The following is a 16,982-nucleotide window of genomic DNA, read 5'->3' as shown; positions in this document are numbered from 1 at the left end:
TCAAGACCAGCCTGGCCAACATGGTGAAACCCTGTCTCTAGTAAAATACAAAATTTAGCCAGGTGTAATGTCTGGTCCCTGTAATCCCAGCTACTCTGGAGGCTGAGAAGGGAGAATTGCTTGAACCCAGGAGATGGTGGTTGTAGTGAGCTGAGATCATACCACTGCACTCCAGCCTGGGCGGCTGAGCAAGACTCCATCTCAAACAAACAAAAAAAAATTTGAGACTCTGAGCTTAGCCTTACTTTGGGCAAACACAATTATTTTGGGTTCCCAAGGTTGATAATTGAGACTTTAATTCAATCATTCCAGGAAAAGACATCAGATTTCATTTTTATCTCACCATTTTTTCCTACACTCATTAAGAATTTTTCTTGTCTGACAGTCAAGGATGTCTTTTGTGAAAGTCTTCATTTTGGCATTATTTTGACAGCCAATGATATCTAATGCAAAGAGAGAGGGGAGAAAGAATATTACAGCCACATTTTCTTGTTTTTTTTTCACCCATTCACTAAGTTTTTTAACTGCTCATAAAAATTAAATCATTTTAATTTCTTAAATGTTTTGATTGACCACTACTTCCATTCTCTTTGGTAAAACCATGTTCTGAAAATAGCAGAGTCAGAATCCTTTGGAAATAAAAAAGTTATAGACAGAAAAACTATTTTCTTAATCTAATGGATATACTGTATGAAATATTAGTTCTGTTATTTTCTCTTTCAGCTGATATGCCCAATTGTGACACAACATATTCCCTTCCTGAATTTGTTCAGTTTTGCAGAGATAAATCAGTTTTAAATAAACATGGATTAGTCTTGCCCACAGAAACAAGCTTCTGCCCACCGCCTGGCATCACAGCCCCCAAACTCAGCTATTTCCAGGAGTCCACAGCATCTCATCTCTGGACTCAGTCAGAAAGACACCTACTGAAGTCCAGAGGCACATTCTGAAAGGCATTTTTGTCTTGTTTCATTGAGGGGAGAGGGGAAGGGAGTTTATATTGACTGTCACCTGCAATATTTGCCTAAAGTACATATATGCTCAATATGTAATATCTATTTAATATTTAAACTACACTCACCCCTCTGCTCAAAAACAAGAATTTGGTGAGTTTATTTGGGCATTTTTTCTTTGATCATGAGGCCCATATTATGTCTCATATTATACTCCAAGCCAAAAATATTTGTTGAGGCAAGTAAATTAAAATGCTTCTCCCAAGGAGAAAAGGCATGTTGTAAATTGTTTTCCTCTGAGAAGGCTACGGTGCTTCACTGTGATTTATCTTTCTGAATTGCAGCTCTAGAAAACATGTTGATTTTTTCTTCCCATACACTGAAGAAAAATATTAATCCTGACTGTCCCCAACCACCCATCATTGGATATAAGTTGTCAAATATCTGCTGAGGTGCAGTATGCTATGATATGCACCTTAAAGTTCCCAGAATAGGTTTACAGTAGTGAGAGGGAACTGGGGAGCAGCTTCATTTTGAGGAGCAGGCTTTCATTTGAGGAGCAGCTGAAGGTCTTATTTTGTGATGGCAACACACGGTGATATTAGGGAGCTTCCAAGGTGATGCTGCTATTCTTTCATCTTGCCTTCTGCCAGTCTTTCTTTCCTTTTTTTTTTTTTTTTTTTTTTTTTTTTTTTGAGATAGAGTCTCTCACTGTCATCAAGGCTGGAGTACAATGGCATGAACTCAGTTCACTGCCACTTCCACCTCTTGGGTTCATGCAATTCTCCTGCCTCAATCTCTGGAGTAGCTGGGATTCCAGGCACACATCACCATACCTTGCTAATTTTTTGTATTTTTAGTAGAGATGGGTTTCACTATGTTGACTAGATTGGTCTCAAATTCCTGACCTTGTGATCCGCCCACCTCAGCCTCCCAAACTGCTGGGATTACAGGTGTGAGCCACCACACCCAGCCACCTTTGGTCAATCTTACGGATATTTTGTTTTGTTTTAAATTTTCATGGCCATCACTCTTTTGAAAGAGCTTTAAATTCCAGTGCAAGGCAGGTCTACCTTTTCATATATATTTTTGTGAGCACTTAAGAAACTGAGCTGCTCCATCTTTCTGCACCTTCTCTATTTTTTTTTGCCCAGTTTCTCACTTGCATTTCAGGACCTGGAATCCTGAAAGAAAGAGAACCAGAATGAGGTAATTCAGTCACTTTTTTCATCAAGTCAACTTTCTGGATGCAGATCCATTATTATTACACTAATTAAGTCCAGATTTGGAACTCCATAAAATGCCTACACTATTATCCTTTTAACCAGAATTTTCATGAGGAACCAAACTAACCTATCCTTTATGAAAATAATTGATTGATTATATGTGATACCTAGCTAATGAATATTTGTCTTAGAAGTATGAAGTTTAAATTACTCAGGACTGTTTTAAAATCCCTTACTTTATGTTCACAGAAAATGTTTGCCTATGACAGCATTCTTAGGTAAGCTACCATGTACCAGTTCTCATTTAGGAGAAATTTGTTAGTATTCCTTTATAAAAATAATATAAACTCCAGATCACTGAATACAGAGAACCCTATTTTCATTTATCCAACTGTATCTCCTGTATTTTACCATGCTTCAAACAATACAGTCCCCAATTCTAGAATGACTTTCTTTTCCTTCCTTCCTTATTTTATTTTATTTTATTTTATTTTTTTGATGGAGTCTCACTCTGTCACCCAGGCTTGAATATAGTGGCACAATCTCAGTTCATTGCAACCTCCGCCTCCCAGGTTCCAGTGATTCTCCTGCCTCAGCCTTTTGAGCAGCTGGGATTATGGGCATGTGACACCACATCTGGCTAATTTTTGTATTCTTTAGTAGAGAAGGGGTTTCACCACATTGGCCAGGCTGGTCTCGAACTCCTGCCTCCCAGAGTACTTGGGGGCGGGGGGAGGGGGGAGGGATTACAGGCGTGAGCCACTGCACCTGGCCTTTATTTTCTTCTTATACTCCCAGATAGGCAGTTAAATGGAAATAAGAGGTAATGAGCTATTTCTATATATACATAGGCCTTGATTTTTTTTAACTTTCTAACTAAACTAATTTATTTTGAAGTACATTCACATTTTCATCCACATTTAGAATTAAACACTTTGACTGGCTATATTTGCATGCAAAAAGAGTCCAGGAAAAAAGTTTCTGAAACAAAAAGATGGAAGGTAAAAATCCCAAATCAATCTATTTCTTTTAAAAGTCCCTAACAACCTGGAGACCCTCTTAGGTATATCTGAAAAGTCACAAGTCTCATACTCATGTGTCAGTAGCCAACAAGCCCACTTTGTCCATTCTGTGATCATCTGTCCTCTTGACGTGGGGGCTAGAAGAAGCAAGCCCTGGACCACTGGGGGATAAGCCAGTTACAGATAATGGGGCTTACAAAGTTGTGATGCAGAACACACAAAATCCTGACTCCTGGTGAGACTTAAGTGACATGGCAGTGGCTAATCCTTAACAACTCACTTTATAACCTATAAATATTAATATTAATTTTAGGCCACTCTCATGTAGACTTTAAACAAGAAAGATTTTAGAATCATTTTTTTTTTCCTAATTCAGGTCTTATGAGATAAAAAATGCTTGAGAACACTGTTTTAAATCATCAGCACCTCTTCTACTCAAGTGCTACATGCAGAAAGAAGGTGAATCATCCCCAGCATTGCAATGCAGTGATCCCTAATAGCAGCAAAGTCTCCAGGCTAGCTCACAGGGGCTAGCCTAGTGGAAATATTAATAAATTGCTGAGTAACTCTAAGATATGAATGCAGTTTCATCCACTGAGACCATGCACAATGCCTGGGAGCATAGAGATGCTCAGACCATTGCCCTCTGAGGCCTTGTATTAAATAAGTGGAAACTGGCAGCTTCTATGGTGGGTCGGGTTCTCTTTTTTTCTTGGTCTGTAGCCACGCTGTAGATTTTCAGGGCCCAGACTCCCTATTTCAGCTTCCTCAGAAACCTCCTTTTTTCCCAGATTAGGAGACAACAATGGGTGCTTTTCTTCCCCTGTGCAGGGGAAAGGGTACAGAGGTAAGGAGAGGAAGGATGATGGTAGGAAGAGGTATCCTGGAAGAAAGACAAATGCTAGTTATTAAGGAGTAGCCAGAATGTTCTCCTGGTACCTGTGCAAGCTGGTGGCTCATAGCAGGTGGGGAACACACTCAGTAGCCTTGTCAGTTTAGCTCCAGAAGTCCATAAGATAAAAGGCAGTGTTTGAGTTCCCAAATATTTCATAATAAACAGGGTATATTTTAACATCCTTTTTGGCTGTCTCTTTTCCAACAAAAGACATTTTCTCATTTATTGTTTAAATTAAAATTCCACAGGCTCTGCTTTGACCTGCAGTATTTAATCTATCCTGAGTCACAGAATACTATTTGATGGAATCAAGGTATTATGTGTTAAAGCCTGTGTGGCCTTCTCTTGTTTACTTTGGGGGAAAGGATTCCAGGCACATATACAGTGTCTCAGTGCTAATACTCCATGATGGATTAACTCACAATGTCGGGAGATGACTCATATTATCTTAACATGCTTTCTTTTATTGAAAGTGGAGGGTGGGTAGGGGTAGGATGAGATTCTGCAGAAGTGGCCCATGTCTTCAGAATGTTCTCCTGACACTTTTTTTTTTTTTTTTTTTTTTTTGAGATAGAGTCTCCCACTGTCACCCATGCTGGAGTGCAGTGGCACAATCTCGGCTGACTACAACCTCCGCCTCCCAGGTTCAAGTGATTCTCATGCCTCGGCCTCCCAAGTAGCTGGGACTATAGGCGTGCACCACCACACCCAGCTAAGTTTTATATTTTTAGTAGAGATGGGATTTCACAGTGTTGGCCAGGATGGTCTTGATCTCTTGACCTCGCAATCTGCCCACCTTGGCCTCCCCAAAGTGCTGGGATTACAGGCATAAGCCACTGGCGCCCCGTCCTCCTGATACTTTTTATTTTGAGGCAAAGGTGCTCAGTTTTTGTTCTCATTCTATCTTTGAGTTCTGTTACCCAGCAGGATTCTCACATGTGTTTATGTTGAAATTAAACCAATGCAAAGGCTTTTACCTTGAGGTGTTACTAAATCATGAACCTATTCTCTTTATAGTTTTTTCCTCCTATATAATCTATATCTTGTTAAATGTCTCTTCTTCTCCTAGATTGTTTTCAATAGTAGATCAATTTTAGCGTTGTTCACTCTCAATTTTGGAAAAACCATGAGATTAGCCAATTATTTGAATATTGTAAGGTATTGATCAGTTTAATCAGAAAAGAAAAGGTACAGGAACACTTCCTACGGTTCCAGAACAGTGAACTTCCCAGGCTGAGGGTTATTTCATAAGTTGTAGTATGCCATCAGAGCCTATATGTGTGATCCCGAATGATGAGTCATCACCAGAGGAAGATGAAAAATCTGTGTTCTGTATTTGTGTTGACACCACATTTCAGGTCAAAGGCTTTGCATCCAGACCATGCACTCTAGCATCCTAAGTCCATGGCTGCTGTGGCACTGGCTCTTTTCACACGAAAAAGGGAGGGAGAAAACTGGCTAACTCCTAGACTCTCTTACTGCCATCAGACCAGGGACCAGGGAACCAGTGTCTCTTCCCTAGGGTGAGGATTTAAAGCATCTTCTGGCTTTTCAGATTCTGCAAAGAAAAGCTTTAGAGGAAGACGCTGGGTCTTTGTGAACCCCAACCTGTCTTTGAATGACTGGGTTCCTCAGTATATCTACAGACTTCAGTAGATCTACAGACTTCTAGTTCTTTTTGGGGTGGTGGTGACTCTTGATGTTTATTGTCTGGGTCTGGTCTGCAGCACTTGGGATGCCTCCAGGCTCTGGAGATGGATTACAAGTCATGCATGGAGACTGTACATGCTACACCACTTCTGAAGCCTCGACCTCTATCAAAGGGCATTTCGGTATGGCCTGAGATGGGAGTAACCTCTCTTTTCAGCTGTGTCAAGTTCTTATGTCATGTTCTTTTTGTTTTTTCCTCATAATACAAGGCCAAGCACATCTGCAAAACGGCATTGCTGGAGGAGGTTCAAGAGCTGGAAATCAAGTCTCCAGTCCTGGCAAAAGCAGTGCTGTGGAACAGCAATGGAAAGAGGTAGGGAGCTTCATCCCGATACTTACAGAACACAAATTCTCCTTGTCCCTTTCCCTGTTTTTCTTTCTATTTATACATTTTTTCCCCCATCTTGCTTTTCGATGGGAGCACAACATGCTGAGTTTTAAGCATTTTGGTTATTCTCAGATTTAAGTTGCACTCTTTCAGTGGCCGCATGAAATCTGATTTTTCTGGGTCACTGGGTCTGTCCCTGGGTAAGACTGTGGGTTTTATTGGGTTTAGAAGTGAGCAAAACTACCCATGCGCACAAAATCAATGTCATAGCATTATTATCTTAAGGTGGAAAGGTCCAGGTTTAGCAGGATTCCACAGAGGAGTTAAAGCTAGGCCTTTGGATTTCAGATCCAATTATTGTTCCCAAGAATGAGTATCTCACATGAAGGTTTGCATGTGAAATAATTCATGTTATTATTCATTTAAATCTTCTTAATCCCACTTGAGCATATCTAGGGGTTGCTTTTAATTAATTAATATTTTCTGCTGGGGTTGAGAAGGATCGTGTGAACTTTTGGAACAAATATTGCTGCTTACGTTGCTAATTGCTCATGAACATCAGTCTGCCTGCCCTTTCCTGCATATAACAGCTAACCTTGTTCATAGTTTTTGTTTCATCACATATGTTAAGATGCTGTTAGAGTGCACTTTGTTAAAATCTCTATACCACCACAGAAAATTTCCCTGGGCCTGAGAGCGATTTTCAGAGTACTAGAAAGCCATTACTGTATTAAAGATATGGAACGTCTAGAATATTCTGAGTATGATTCTATAAAGGCTTAGAAAGAAATTCGTAACTAACTCCTAATGAAACAAATATGTAGAAGTCAAACACTTATAGAGATTATCACCTTGTGTATGGTTTTATATTTTGTTTATTTGTACCATCTTTTAACACAATAAAGATAAAGCAATTTTTTTGTTGTTAAAGAGAATCCAAAAATTTTGAGAGGCTTTACAAATATAATTTCAATGGATAGTTTAGGAAGAAGACTATGACATATAGTTGAAGTTGTGGGTTTTTGATTATTTTAAGTAAGTAGGTTTATTAAGCATTCATTTTATAGCCCCTATGCTAGCCACTAAAATATCATCAGTCAACAACACAAAAAGCACTGTATACAATAAGCTTAAAATTGTGAATATGTGGGGATAGCAGGCTGATTTTACTGCAGGTGTATATACAACCACTATATGTGACTAAGGCAGCCACAGGAATGTTCTATCTTTCACATGGTTTAAGCACCGGGCTCAGAACCTACTAGAGTTTTAAGGGCCTACAACATTATTTGAGACCTGAAGAAAATATATTTATAGGCTCCAAAAATTGGGCAGCAGGAAACCTCTGCATAATGAAATAAAGAAATACTTAAAACATTGTAAAATGAGTATCATTTGTAATAACTGTTAAGCTTAGGAAGCACGATAAGTTTATCATATTTAGAAACAACTTATAGGCTTTCTTTTATCTCAAGAGTTCTCAAGTATACACAATGTTTGCTGAGCAAGCATAAGTAATTTCTAAGTAAAATGAGAATTTCAGAGCAAAGTTCTAAAACTCCTTGAAAACATTCTACAAGAAAACATTACATAAGTCTGAAATCAGGTGTTGGTCAGCTGGGTTCTTATCAGAAGACTCTGGAAAGTAACGTCTTCCAAGTGCATTTATGCTGTTAGCAGAATCCATTGCCTTTCTTGCATTTATAGAACTGAGGTAACCATTCCTTACTAGCTCTCAGCTGTAGGACAGGGGACACTTTTAGTTCCTAGAGGCTTTTATAAGGACTTTGCATGTATCCCTACATCTTCAAACTACCAAAGATGAGTTTAATCCATCTCATACTTAGAATTTATCTGACTTCCCCTTCTGATGCATGTCTCTTATTTTCTCTTTTGCCACATCTTCCACTGGCTTTCTATCTTCCCCTTCTGCTTTTGAAGGCTCATGTGATTACATTGGATCTGCCCAGATAATCAGATAATGCAGGATAATTTACTTATTTTAAAGTCAGCTGACAAGTAACCTTAATTCAATCTGCAAAGTCCCTTCACAGCAGAACCTACATTCGTGTTTCATTGAATTACCTGGGGATAGGGAACTGGGGGTTTCTTGAGAATTCTGCCTACTACAAGAAGATATTCTGGGTTCCTCTCTTTTATATAGAGTGTTGTTTCTTTCTCATATTTTAAAAATTCCTCCTCTTAGGTCCTTAATCATTGAAAATACTTATCTCATACTCTTTGTTTGCATTTCTGTTTTCTAAGACCCTTGTAGGGCTGTCTAAATGTTTTTATCTGTTAATTTGTCATCATAGGGATTGGTTCCTTTCATGTTTTCTTATTTTGGATTGTAAATTTATGTTTCAGCCTGGGTTGAGGATATGTCCCTTTAAGAGAGGTTTTGTGTTTACTCTACCACCTATGTTGATTTATTGACTCCTTACGTTAATTTAATGTTTGGAATTTATCAAACCAGGCACATAGTGTAAATTCAAACCCTCAATCTATTTGAATGCAAGTCTGTTTGGCTATACATTTTAATAGTATACTTTTTCCCTCCTTTCCATAGTATAGAACAAATTGGACACACTTTATTATTGTCTCCCAGTGCTGTGGTTTTGGGTTTTGTGATTTGTGTGCATGTGCGTTTGTGTTTTTGTTGTTGTTATTAAATGTTCTACCCTTCCACTAAAAGTGTACCCCTTTGAAAGTCTCAGTCATATGAACACTGTCTGATCAGTTTCAACCTTCCATTCATTAGAAGCATGAAGTCTTTTTATTTTGAACATTAAAACCAAAGTTCATGCATTATTGAGACAGGCTAACTTCTCCAAGGCAGCCTGTTTGAGCTTTACGTTTTAAGGTTTCCATTATATTTCTGACTCCTAAAGATTTTCCTCACTGTCTTGTGGACTCAGGTATTCATTTTAGGTAATTTTAATTAGGATAGTTTTTAGGTTGTCTAGTTTGCCTTATTGCTGGAAACAGAAATTCTTTCAGTGATTTATTTTTCAAACAACTTCTTAGTGACCTCTACAACTACAACTCCACTCAAGTCAGGAATGACTTTCACATTGCCAAGACAGTAAATATTTTGTCTTCATCTTAGGCAACATTTCATCAAAATTGTTTTCATTGAGACATTCTGGTTGGAAACACATTCTAATATTTTAATTTTTTTAAATTTTGTAACAGTGTGCTTAGTTTCGCTGTCCTATTCTTTCTTCCTTTATTTAACTTTTATTTTTTCAGGACTACATGTGCAGGTCTGTTATATAGGTAAACTAGTGTCATGGTGATTTGTTGCACAGATTATTGTATCACCTCATGTATTAAGCCTAGTACCCTCTTTTTTCCTGATCCTCCCTCTCATCCCACTCTCCACCCTCTGATAAGTCCAAGTGCTTCTTGTTCCCCTTTATGTGTCTCTCTGTTAACATTTAGCTCCCGCTTATATTTGAGAAGATGTGGTATTTGGCTTTCTGTTTCTGCATTTGTTTGCTAAGTAATACAATCTCCAGCTCCATTCCTGTTTCTGCAAAGGACATAATTTCATTCTTCTTTATGTCTGCATAGTATTCCATGGGCTTAATATTCTGACAATTTTTAGTTTTCCCATAGCTTTATTGTATCTTAAATTGTATAAAAATTCCTTGAGCATTTGCCTTTCTCAATCCACAATTTTTACCAGATTTCAGTATTTAAAATATTTGGTATCCAATATGACAATAACTACTGAAGTGATCTCCCTGACTCTACTCTTCTGTTGTCTTTAAAGGCATTGTCCACGCTGCAGTCAAAGCGATTACTTTTTGATTATTATTTTGTATCCAATATGACAATAGCTACTGAAGTGATCTCCCTGACTCTGCTCCTCTGTTGTCTTTCAAGGCACTGTCCACACTGCAGTCAAAGTGATTATTTTTTGAAGTAGAGTTTCACTCTTGTAACCCAGACTGGAGTATAGTAGCACAATCTCAGTTCACTGCAACTTCCACCTCTGGGGTTCAAGTGATTTTCCTGCCTCAGCCTCCTGAGTAGCTGAGATTACAGGTGCCCAACACCATTTCCAGCTAATTTTTGTATTTTCAGTAGATACAGCATTTCACCATGTTGGCCAGGTTGGTCTTGAACTCCTGATCTCAGGTGATCCACCTGCCTCAGCCTCCCAAAGTGCTGGGATTACAGACATGAACCACCATGCCTGGCCCAAAGTGATCTTATGGATACATGAGGTAGAAAGAAATTATGAAGGCAAATAATGAGGGTTAAAGAGTCCTTGACAGAACTTCCCTTCTAACAGAAAGCAGCCCAGAAAATTATTTTCTTTTCTAACAAAGAGCAGCCTGAGAAATTGAGCTGCAGACATAGATAAGCAAGCTGGAAGCTTGCATGTGGGAATTGTGGCAGCTATGCCAAGAGAAAAGGGCTACCTGGGGGGCATGCATGTTCAGCATGGAGGCTCCATCCTCTCTTTTTATTACCATGTTTACAGGAACAAAGAAATGGGCAGCATGGCACAGCTCAGGCAGAGAACCTGCCTGCATAATAAAAGATTAGGATGGGGCAACCAGAAATTCACCTTCTATGCAAATAGCACACCTGATCTAACCAGTTTTTCATGTTCTATGTAAATCGGACACTGCCTTCTCACCAGCTGATCTTTAAAACCCTCTGTATTTTGCCATGGACAGGCAACCCATTTTTCCAGGACAACTCTCTGCAGCAGAGAGCTATTCTCTTTATTTGCCTATTAAACTTCCACTCTTACCCTCCCTCTTTGTGTGTCTGCATCCTAGTTTTCCATGGCCATAAGACAAAGAATCTTGGGTGTTACTCCAGATGTGGCTGTTTCATTGTGGGGCTCATCCAGAATCCAAGGTAGATTCATCAGAAGAGTTAAGTATAGGAGTGGACCCAACTCTCTTCTTGTATTTTGAGGCCTTCTGTCCTCAATTTTAAATTGTAAAATCAGACTTAAAACTGGGGCATTTGATGGCCAGTTAAGAGACCATTATGATTGTCACCACTCTCAAGACTCAGGTGACAGACTTGCTGGGGACTACTGAGCAAATCCCCCAGTGCCTTCAAGTGCTGGGAATGTTGGCTCTGTTTTGAACTGGGTGACTTTCACAAAGAGCCTAGCTGTCATGTGGGGCTGAAAGAGATCCAGAGGTAATTGACAGTTTCTGGCCACGGCTACATCCCAAGGTTACCTGAAGGCTTCTGGACTGTTACTCTTCCTGCATCTTACTGCCCACTGGGCATCAGCAACAGAATCTCCAATTTTTTGCATCAAATATTTTTTCTTTCCTCTCCATGACCACCATGTCTCCTGTTCACTCTCTATATGTAATGCTGCAATAATTTTTACAGTTAAGGGAAATAATCCTGTTAGGCAAGATCAGCAAATGCCATAGTAACTGGGAATATAGCTTAAGGGATTGCCACTTTTGTGATTTTTCTAGGAACAGAGGGTCTTCCCTCCCCCAACCAATGAACATCTTTTTCTCTATGCCTTTTGTCTGGAAAGCACATGGTATTTCAAGACCTACTACAGCATCACCTAGTGTAATAGGAATCTTCTCCAAGAGGTATCTTGTCAGGCCTTTGCTGAAATACTGTACTTTCCCAATTCTACTCTCGTTATGCACCCCTCAACTATAAACCAAGTATTGGGCCCCATCTGTGACTGGGAAAACTCAATAATGAGAAGGAAGATCTCTCCCAAAACCAAATTTTGTGTCAATAATTTCCCATCAGCAGAAAAACTGCACTGACATTCAGTTCCTGTGGTTTTTAAGGCACCTATTCTACCTCCAATTAGAAAGATACTTAACTAATAAGGGAATTTTATGTAGCATGGATGTTAACCAGAACCAATGCATAAGAATAAATACTTTAATCTGGTGTATAATAACAAAATATAGAATGCAACCCAGTAATCTCCTTCCATTAAGAGGCCTTGCCCACATAAAACTGTTACATAATCTGTCCTGAGAGCCATCTATTGGGAAGTCATGCAGATCACAGAAGTCTAGAAAGTCAAAGGGAAATCACCAAGAGAGGACTAAAGTTTTATTGGTGAGTGTGACTAATCCCATTGCTTAACTCCTCCGGATCCATGGCTGAGGGTGATGGTGGCATTCACCTTTCATGGACGCTGGGGCTCAGGGAACCAAGGAAGGAAACAGTTGAAGGGATGCCCCCGTTGTTGTCCCCTTCAGCTTGGGTCATTCCAAAAGAAAGGAAGGAGACTAAAATGGAATGCCTTTTTCTCACTTATCTTTCTAGATGGGTACCAGACTATCTTCAGCCTGCATTCCTCTGGAGTTCATTCTGAAGCACTGGGATTCGTATGACCCCAAGACTTTGAAGAAAAAGTGGCTCATTTTCTGTTGCACAAGGGTGTGGCCTTCTTACCATCTTGAACTACTTGGCTTTGAAGGGAAGCCTCAATTTTAATACTATCCAAAAATTATATCATTTCAGCAGATGAGAGAGCAAATGGTTCCAGGTTTTCTATTCACAGGTTTTCTTTGCTCCATGAGACAACCCAGATTTTTGCAATTATTGGACAATTGACCCAGCTGGTTTAGCAGTCATATCAGGCAGGCCCAAAGGGAATAACTCTCCAAAACTAGAAATGCAACTACTAGGAGAACCACCTGAGAAAGCTATCGAGTGTCCCAGCCCTTCCTGTCCCCCTTACTCAGGACCCCCTCCAACCACATCATAGGCTCCTCCACTTCCACCATCTTCAAAACTCCCCACTCCTCCAGCTTTGCTCTTGCTCATATAGGAAATGGCCAATGAAAGTGATATCACTAGGGTTCAAGTTCCCTCCTCATTTCAGGACCGTAGGCAAATAAAGGGAGACTTAGGCCAATTTTCTGATGACCCTAATAGGTATATAGAAGCCTTCCAAATTTTAATTCAGGTGTTTGACTTCTCATGGAGGGATGTTATGCTGCTCCTAAGCCAAGCTCTAACTGCTGCTGAAAAACAGGCAGCTCTGCAGGCACCAGAGAAATTCAAAGATGAGCACTATGTCTCCTACAGTAGGCCAAAAAGCAGAAGAGAAAATAGGTAAGACCAAAAAAAAAAAAAAAAAAAAAGGGAAACGCTAAGGCTAGGCATGGTGGCTCACACCTGTAATCCCAGCATTTTGGGAGGCCAAGGAGGGTGGATGATGAGGTCAAGAGATTGAGACCATCCTGGCCAACTGGTGAAACCCTGTCTCTACTAAAAATACAAAAAGTTAGCCAGGTGTGGTAGTGGGTGCCTGTAGTCCCAGCTACTCAGGAGGCTGAGGCAGGAGAATCACTTGAGCCTGGGAGTTGGAGGAGATTGTAGTGAGCCAAGATTGTGCCACTGCACTCCAGTCTGGAGACAGAGTGAGACTCTGTCTCAAAAAAAAAAAAAAAAAAAGAAAAAAAAAAGAAAGAAAGAAAGAAACACCATTCCCAATAGAAAGAGAGGAAGTACCTCTTGACAACCTTGATTAGAACCCCAGTAACTCCACAGATGAATGGAAAAGAAAACACTCTTTAATGTGCATATTGGAGGGCCTATGAAAAAATTAGTGCCAAACCTCTTAGTTACTCTAAAATGTCCATGATAGACAAAAACCCAGATGAGAATCCCACAACCTTTATGGCAAGGCTGAGAGAGGCACTAATAAAACTCACCTCCTTATTTCCTGAATCAGTTGAGGGGCAGCTAGTTTTAAAGGACAAATTTATTACACAGGAAGCTTCTGATATTAGAAAGAAACTGTAGAAGCAGGTATAGGACCAGATACCACCTTGGAAAACCTCTTGAGGATGGCCACCTTGGTATTTTATAATAGGGACCAGGAGGAGGCCCAGGAGAAAGAGGAAAAACACAGAGAAGGACAAAGGCTGTAGTAGCTGCTTTACAGGCTTGCAAAATCCAGGATCCCCAAGGTGCATCTGCTAGTTGATACCAATGTGGCAAGTCAGGGGCATTTTAAGAAGAATTGCCCAGGCAGCAAGAAGAAGCCACCTTGACCCTGTCCAGCCTGTGGCAGCAGCCACTGGAAATCTAACTGCCCCCAGAGACGGAGTTCACCAGGTCTAAAACTGGTTTCATCAAAAGTCCAACAGGACTGATGGGTCCCAGGGCTCAGACCCCCAGCTCCAGTGGCTAAAACTGCCATTATTGCTCAGGAGCCCTGGTGATACTGGAACTTGAAGGAGGGAGGCTGGACTTCCTTCTGGACACTGGACCAGCAGTCTGTGGTGAAATGCAGAGTCCTCTGGACCTCTGAAGCAGAGAGCTATTTTCTTTCTTTTGCCTATTAAACTTCTGCTCTCACCCTCACTCTTTGTTCTATGTCCATGTCCTAGTTTTCCATAGCTGTGAGACAATGAACCTCCAGTGTTACTCCAGACAATGAAGCTGTTTTATTATGAAAGCATACTTCTGATTATGCAGTTCTGTCTTTAAATGTTTTAAATGGCTTTCCATTAGAATGAAATTTAAAAGTCCTTTATGGCCTGAAAGCCTACACCAGTTGACTCCTAACTTCATCTGTGAGCATCTTATTTCTTTTCTTACTATACCATAATGACTGTGTCAGCTAGAGTTGATTGTTACATAAGTCACAGAAATGAATTCTGTGCAATTTAACCAAAAAGGGGGAATTTATTGCCTATTTATGTTTATTGTTGAGAAAAAAAAAAGTCTGTCTCATAATTCTGGAAAGACAGAAATAAGCCTGGTTTTAAGAGTTAGATGAACAAGAATTAGCCAATAGCCTTCATTTTACTACCATTGGACTAACATAGGTATGACCATTTTCTGCTCTTTTGAGTACACGTTTAAGATTGAAACAACTAAAAGAAACTATTAGTGTTTTGGCATGGGTCACATGTTCACCCATGGGACAAGAGGGTATGAAATGTTGGAGGTACAATTCACTGATAGAAAAAAATTGCTATTTAGGAAAGACATGAAAGGAATTCTGAGTAAGTGAAAACAACAGAAATTGTTTCTAAGGATTACTTATTAGTTGATGTGTTACTTTTTCAGAGATGCCTGCTCTAGACTGTTAATCTCAGTGGTTACATTTTAAAATTCTGTCAAAGCACATTTTACTTTTCATCATAATATTAATATGTGTATAATTATTTGATCTCTATTTCCTTCACTTTAAGTTTCATAAATGCAAGAATAACATCTATTTAGGTTTTTTTTTTTTTTTTTTTTTTTTTCTGAGATGAGTCTCGCTCTTTCCCCCAGGCTGGAGTGCAGTGGCATGATCTTGGCTCACTGCAAGCTCCACTTCCTGGGTTCATGCCATTCTCCTGACTCAGCCTCCCAAGTAGCCGGGACTACAAGTGCCCACCACCGTGAATGGCTAATTTTTTGTATATTTAGTAGAGATGGGGTTTCACCATGTTAGTCAGGATGGTCTTGATCTCCAATCTGCCTGCCTCAGCCTCCCAAAGTCGTGGGATTACAGGTGTGAACCACCACACCCGGGTGACATCTATTTAGATTTTGGAATATTGTTGCATCTATTATTTTACCTAGGCATAAAAGGCACATGTGATAGAATACTGTAAAATAAAGTTAATTATGAAAAATTTTACTGATGCAGTCAATTAAATGATGTTAAGATATTTAAAATAATTTTATAATCAAATAGAAAAATGTGCATGTTAAAAATAAAAAGAATTGAAAATTCTATAATTGGTATAGGCAATTATATAGAGGAAAACAAAACCAGAAACTAGGCACTAAAAGGCTTGAAAAACACTTTATCTCTTTTTCATTTATGAAGTTTAGTTTTGATAGATATAGAATTCTTGGTTGGCCAGGTGCAGTGGTTCATGCCAGTAATCCCAGCACTTTGGGAGGCCAAGGCGGGTGGATCATGAGGTCAGGAGATTGAGACCACCCTGGCTAACACAGTGAAACGCTATCTCTACTAAAAATACAAAAAATTAGCCTGGCATGGTGGCAGGTGCCTGTAGTCCCAGCTACTCAGGAGGCTGAGGCAGAAGAATAGCATGAACCCAGGAGGTAGAGCTTGCAGTGAGCTGAGATCACACCACTGCACTCCAGCCTGGGTGACAGAGTGAGATTCTGTCTCAAAAAAAAAAAAAAAAAAAAAGAATTATTGGCTGAGATTTATTTTGTTTCAGGCTAAAAGCAGGAGGACCCCTGTCCCTCCGGTTTGTAAGGTTTTTGCTGAGAAATCTGCTATTAGTCTGACAGATTTCTTTTATAGGCTACCTGATACTCTGTCTCACAGCTCTTAAAATTCTTTCCTTCACATTGACTTTTTTCAGACAAACAAGTGCTGAGGTAATTTGCCACTAACGAACCAGCACTACAAGAAATTCTAAAGGGAGTTCTAAATTTTAAAACAAAAGCTTGATATACACCAGAATACAACTTCCTTAAAGCATAAATCTCACAGGGTACTGGGGGAACTCGCCCCCAATAATTCAACGTTATTTCACATAGGTTCTTTTCTACTTCCCTTAGTGTCAGCCGGTCTGAGAAATAAAGGGAAAGAGTACAAAAGAGAGAAATTTTAAAGCTGGGTGTCCAAGGAAGACATCACATGTCAGCAGGTTCCATGATGCCCCCCAAGCTGCAAAACCAGTAAGTTTTTCTTGGTGATTTTCAAAGGGGAGGGAGTGTACAAATAGGGTGTGGGTCACAGAGATCACATGCTTCAAAAGGTAATAAAATATCACAAGGCAAATGGAGGCAGGGCGAGATCACAGGACTGGAGCAAAATTAAAATTGCTAATGAAGTTTCAGGCATGCATTGTCATTGATAACATGTTATCAGGAGACAAAGAGTTT

The 16,982-nt window shown here is 39.7% G+C and overlaps 1 protein-coding gene across 19 annotated transcripts in view; it reads right to left on the bottom strand.

Moving 5' to 3' along the window:
* The window catches only part of LOC107130780 (uncharacterized), a 428,352-nt gene that overhangs the window by 47,397 nt on the left and 363,973 nt on the right, over positions 1-16,982 (bottom strand). For 3 of the 19 annotated variants that reach the window (XR_012417599.1, XR_012417603.1, XR_012417602.1), the window contains 2 exons: positions 2,027-2,137; positions 344-443 (listed from right to left, as the gene is read on the bottom strand). The exons of 11 other annotated variants lie outside the window; for them this stretch is intronic. Coding sequence is in view for 2 of the 8 variants with exons in the window: in XM_074001478.1 (XP_073857579.1) it covers positions 2,053-2,137 (85 nt within the window). In the remaining 6 variants the exon portion in view is untranslated. Of the gene's footprint in view, positions 1-343; positions 444-1,951; positions 2,138-16,982 lie in introns of those variants that run through there. 5 more of the 19 variants (XR_012417608.1, XR_012417613.1, XR_012417604.1 and 2 more) reach the window with 3 other exon arrangements.

Source organism: Macaca fascicularis, chromosome 9, assembly GCF_037993035.2.
Source record: "Macaca fascicularis isolate 582-1 chromosome 9, T2T-MFA8v1.1".
Lineage (NCBI taxonomy): Eukaryota > Metazoa > Chordata > Mammalia > Primates > Cercopithecidae > Macaca > Macaca fascicularis.
The sequence above is the reverse complement of the archived record's forward strand: the minus strand, read 5'-3'. Positions and strand labels throughout refer to the sequence as shown.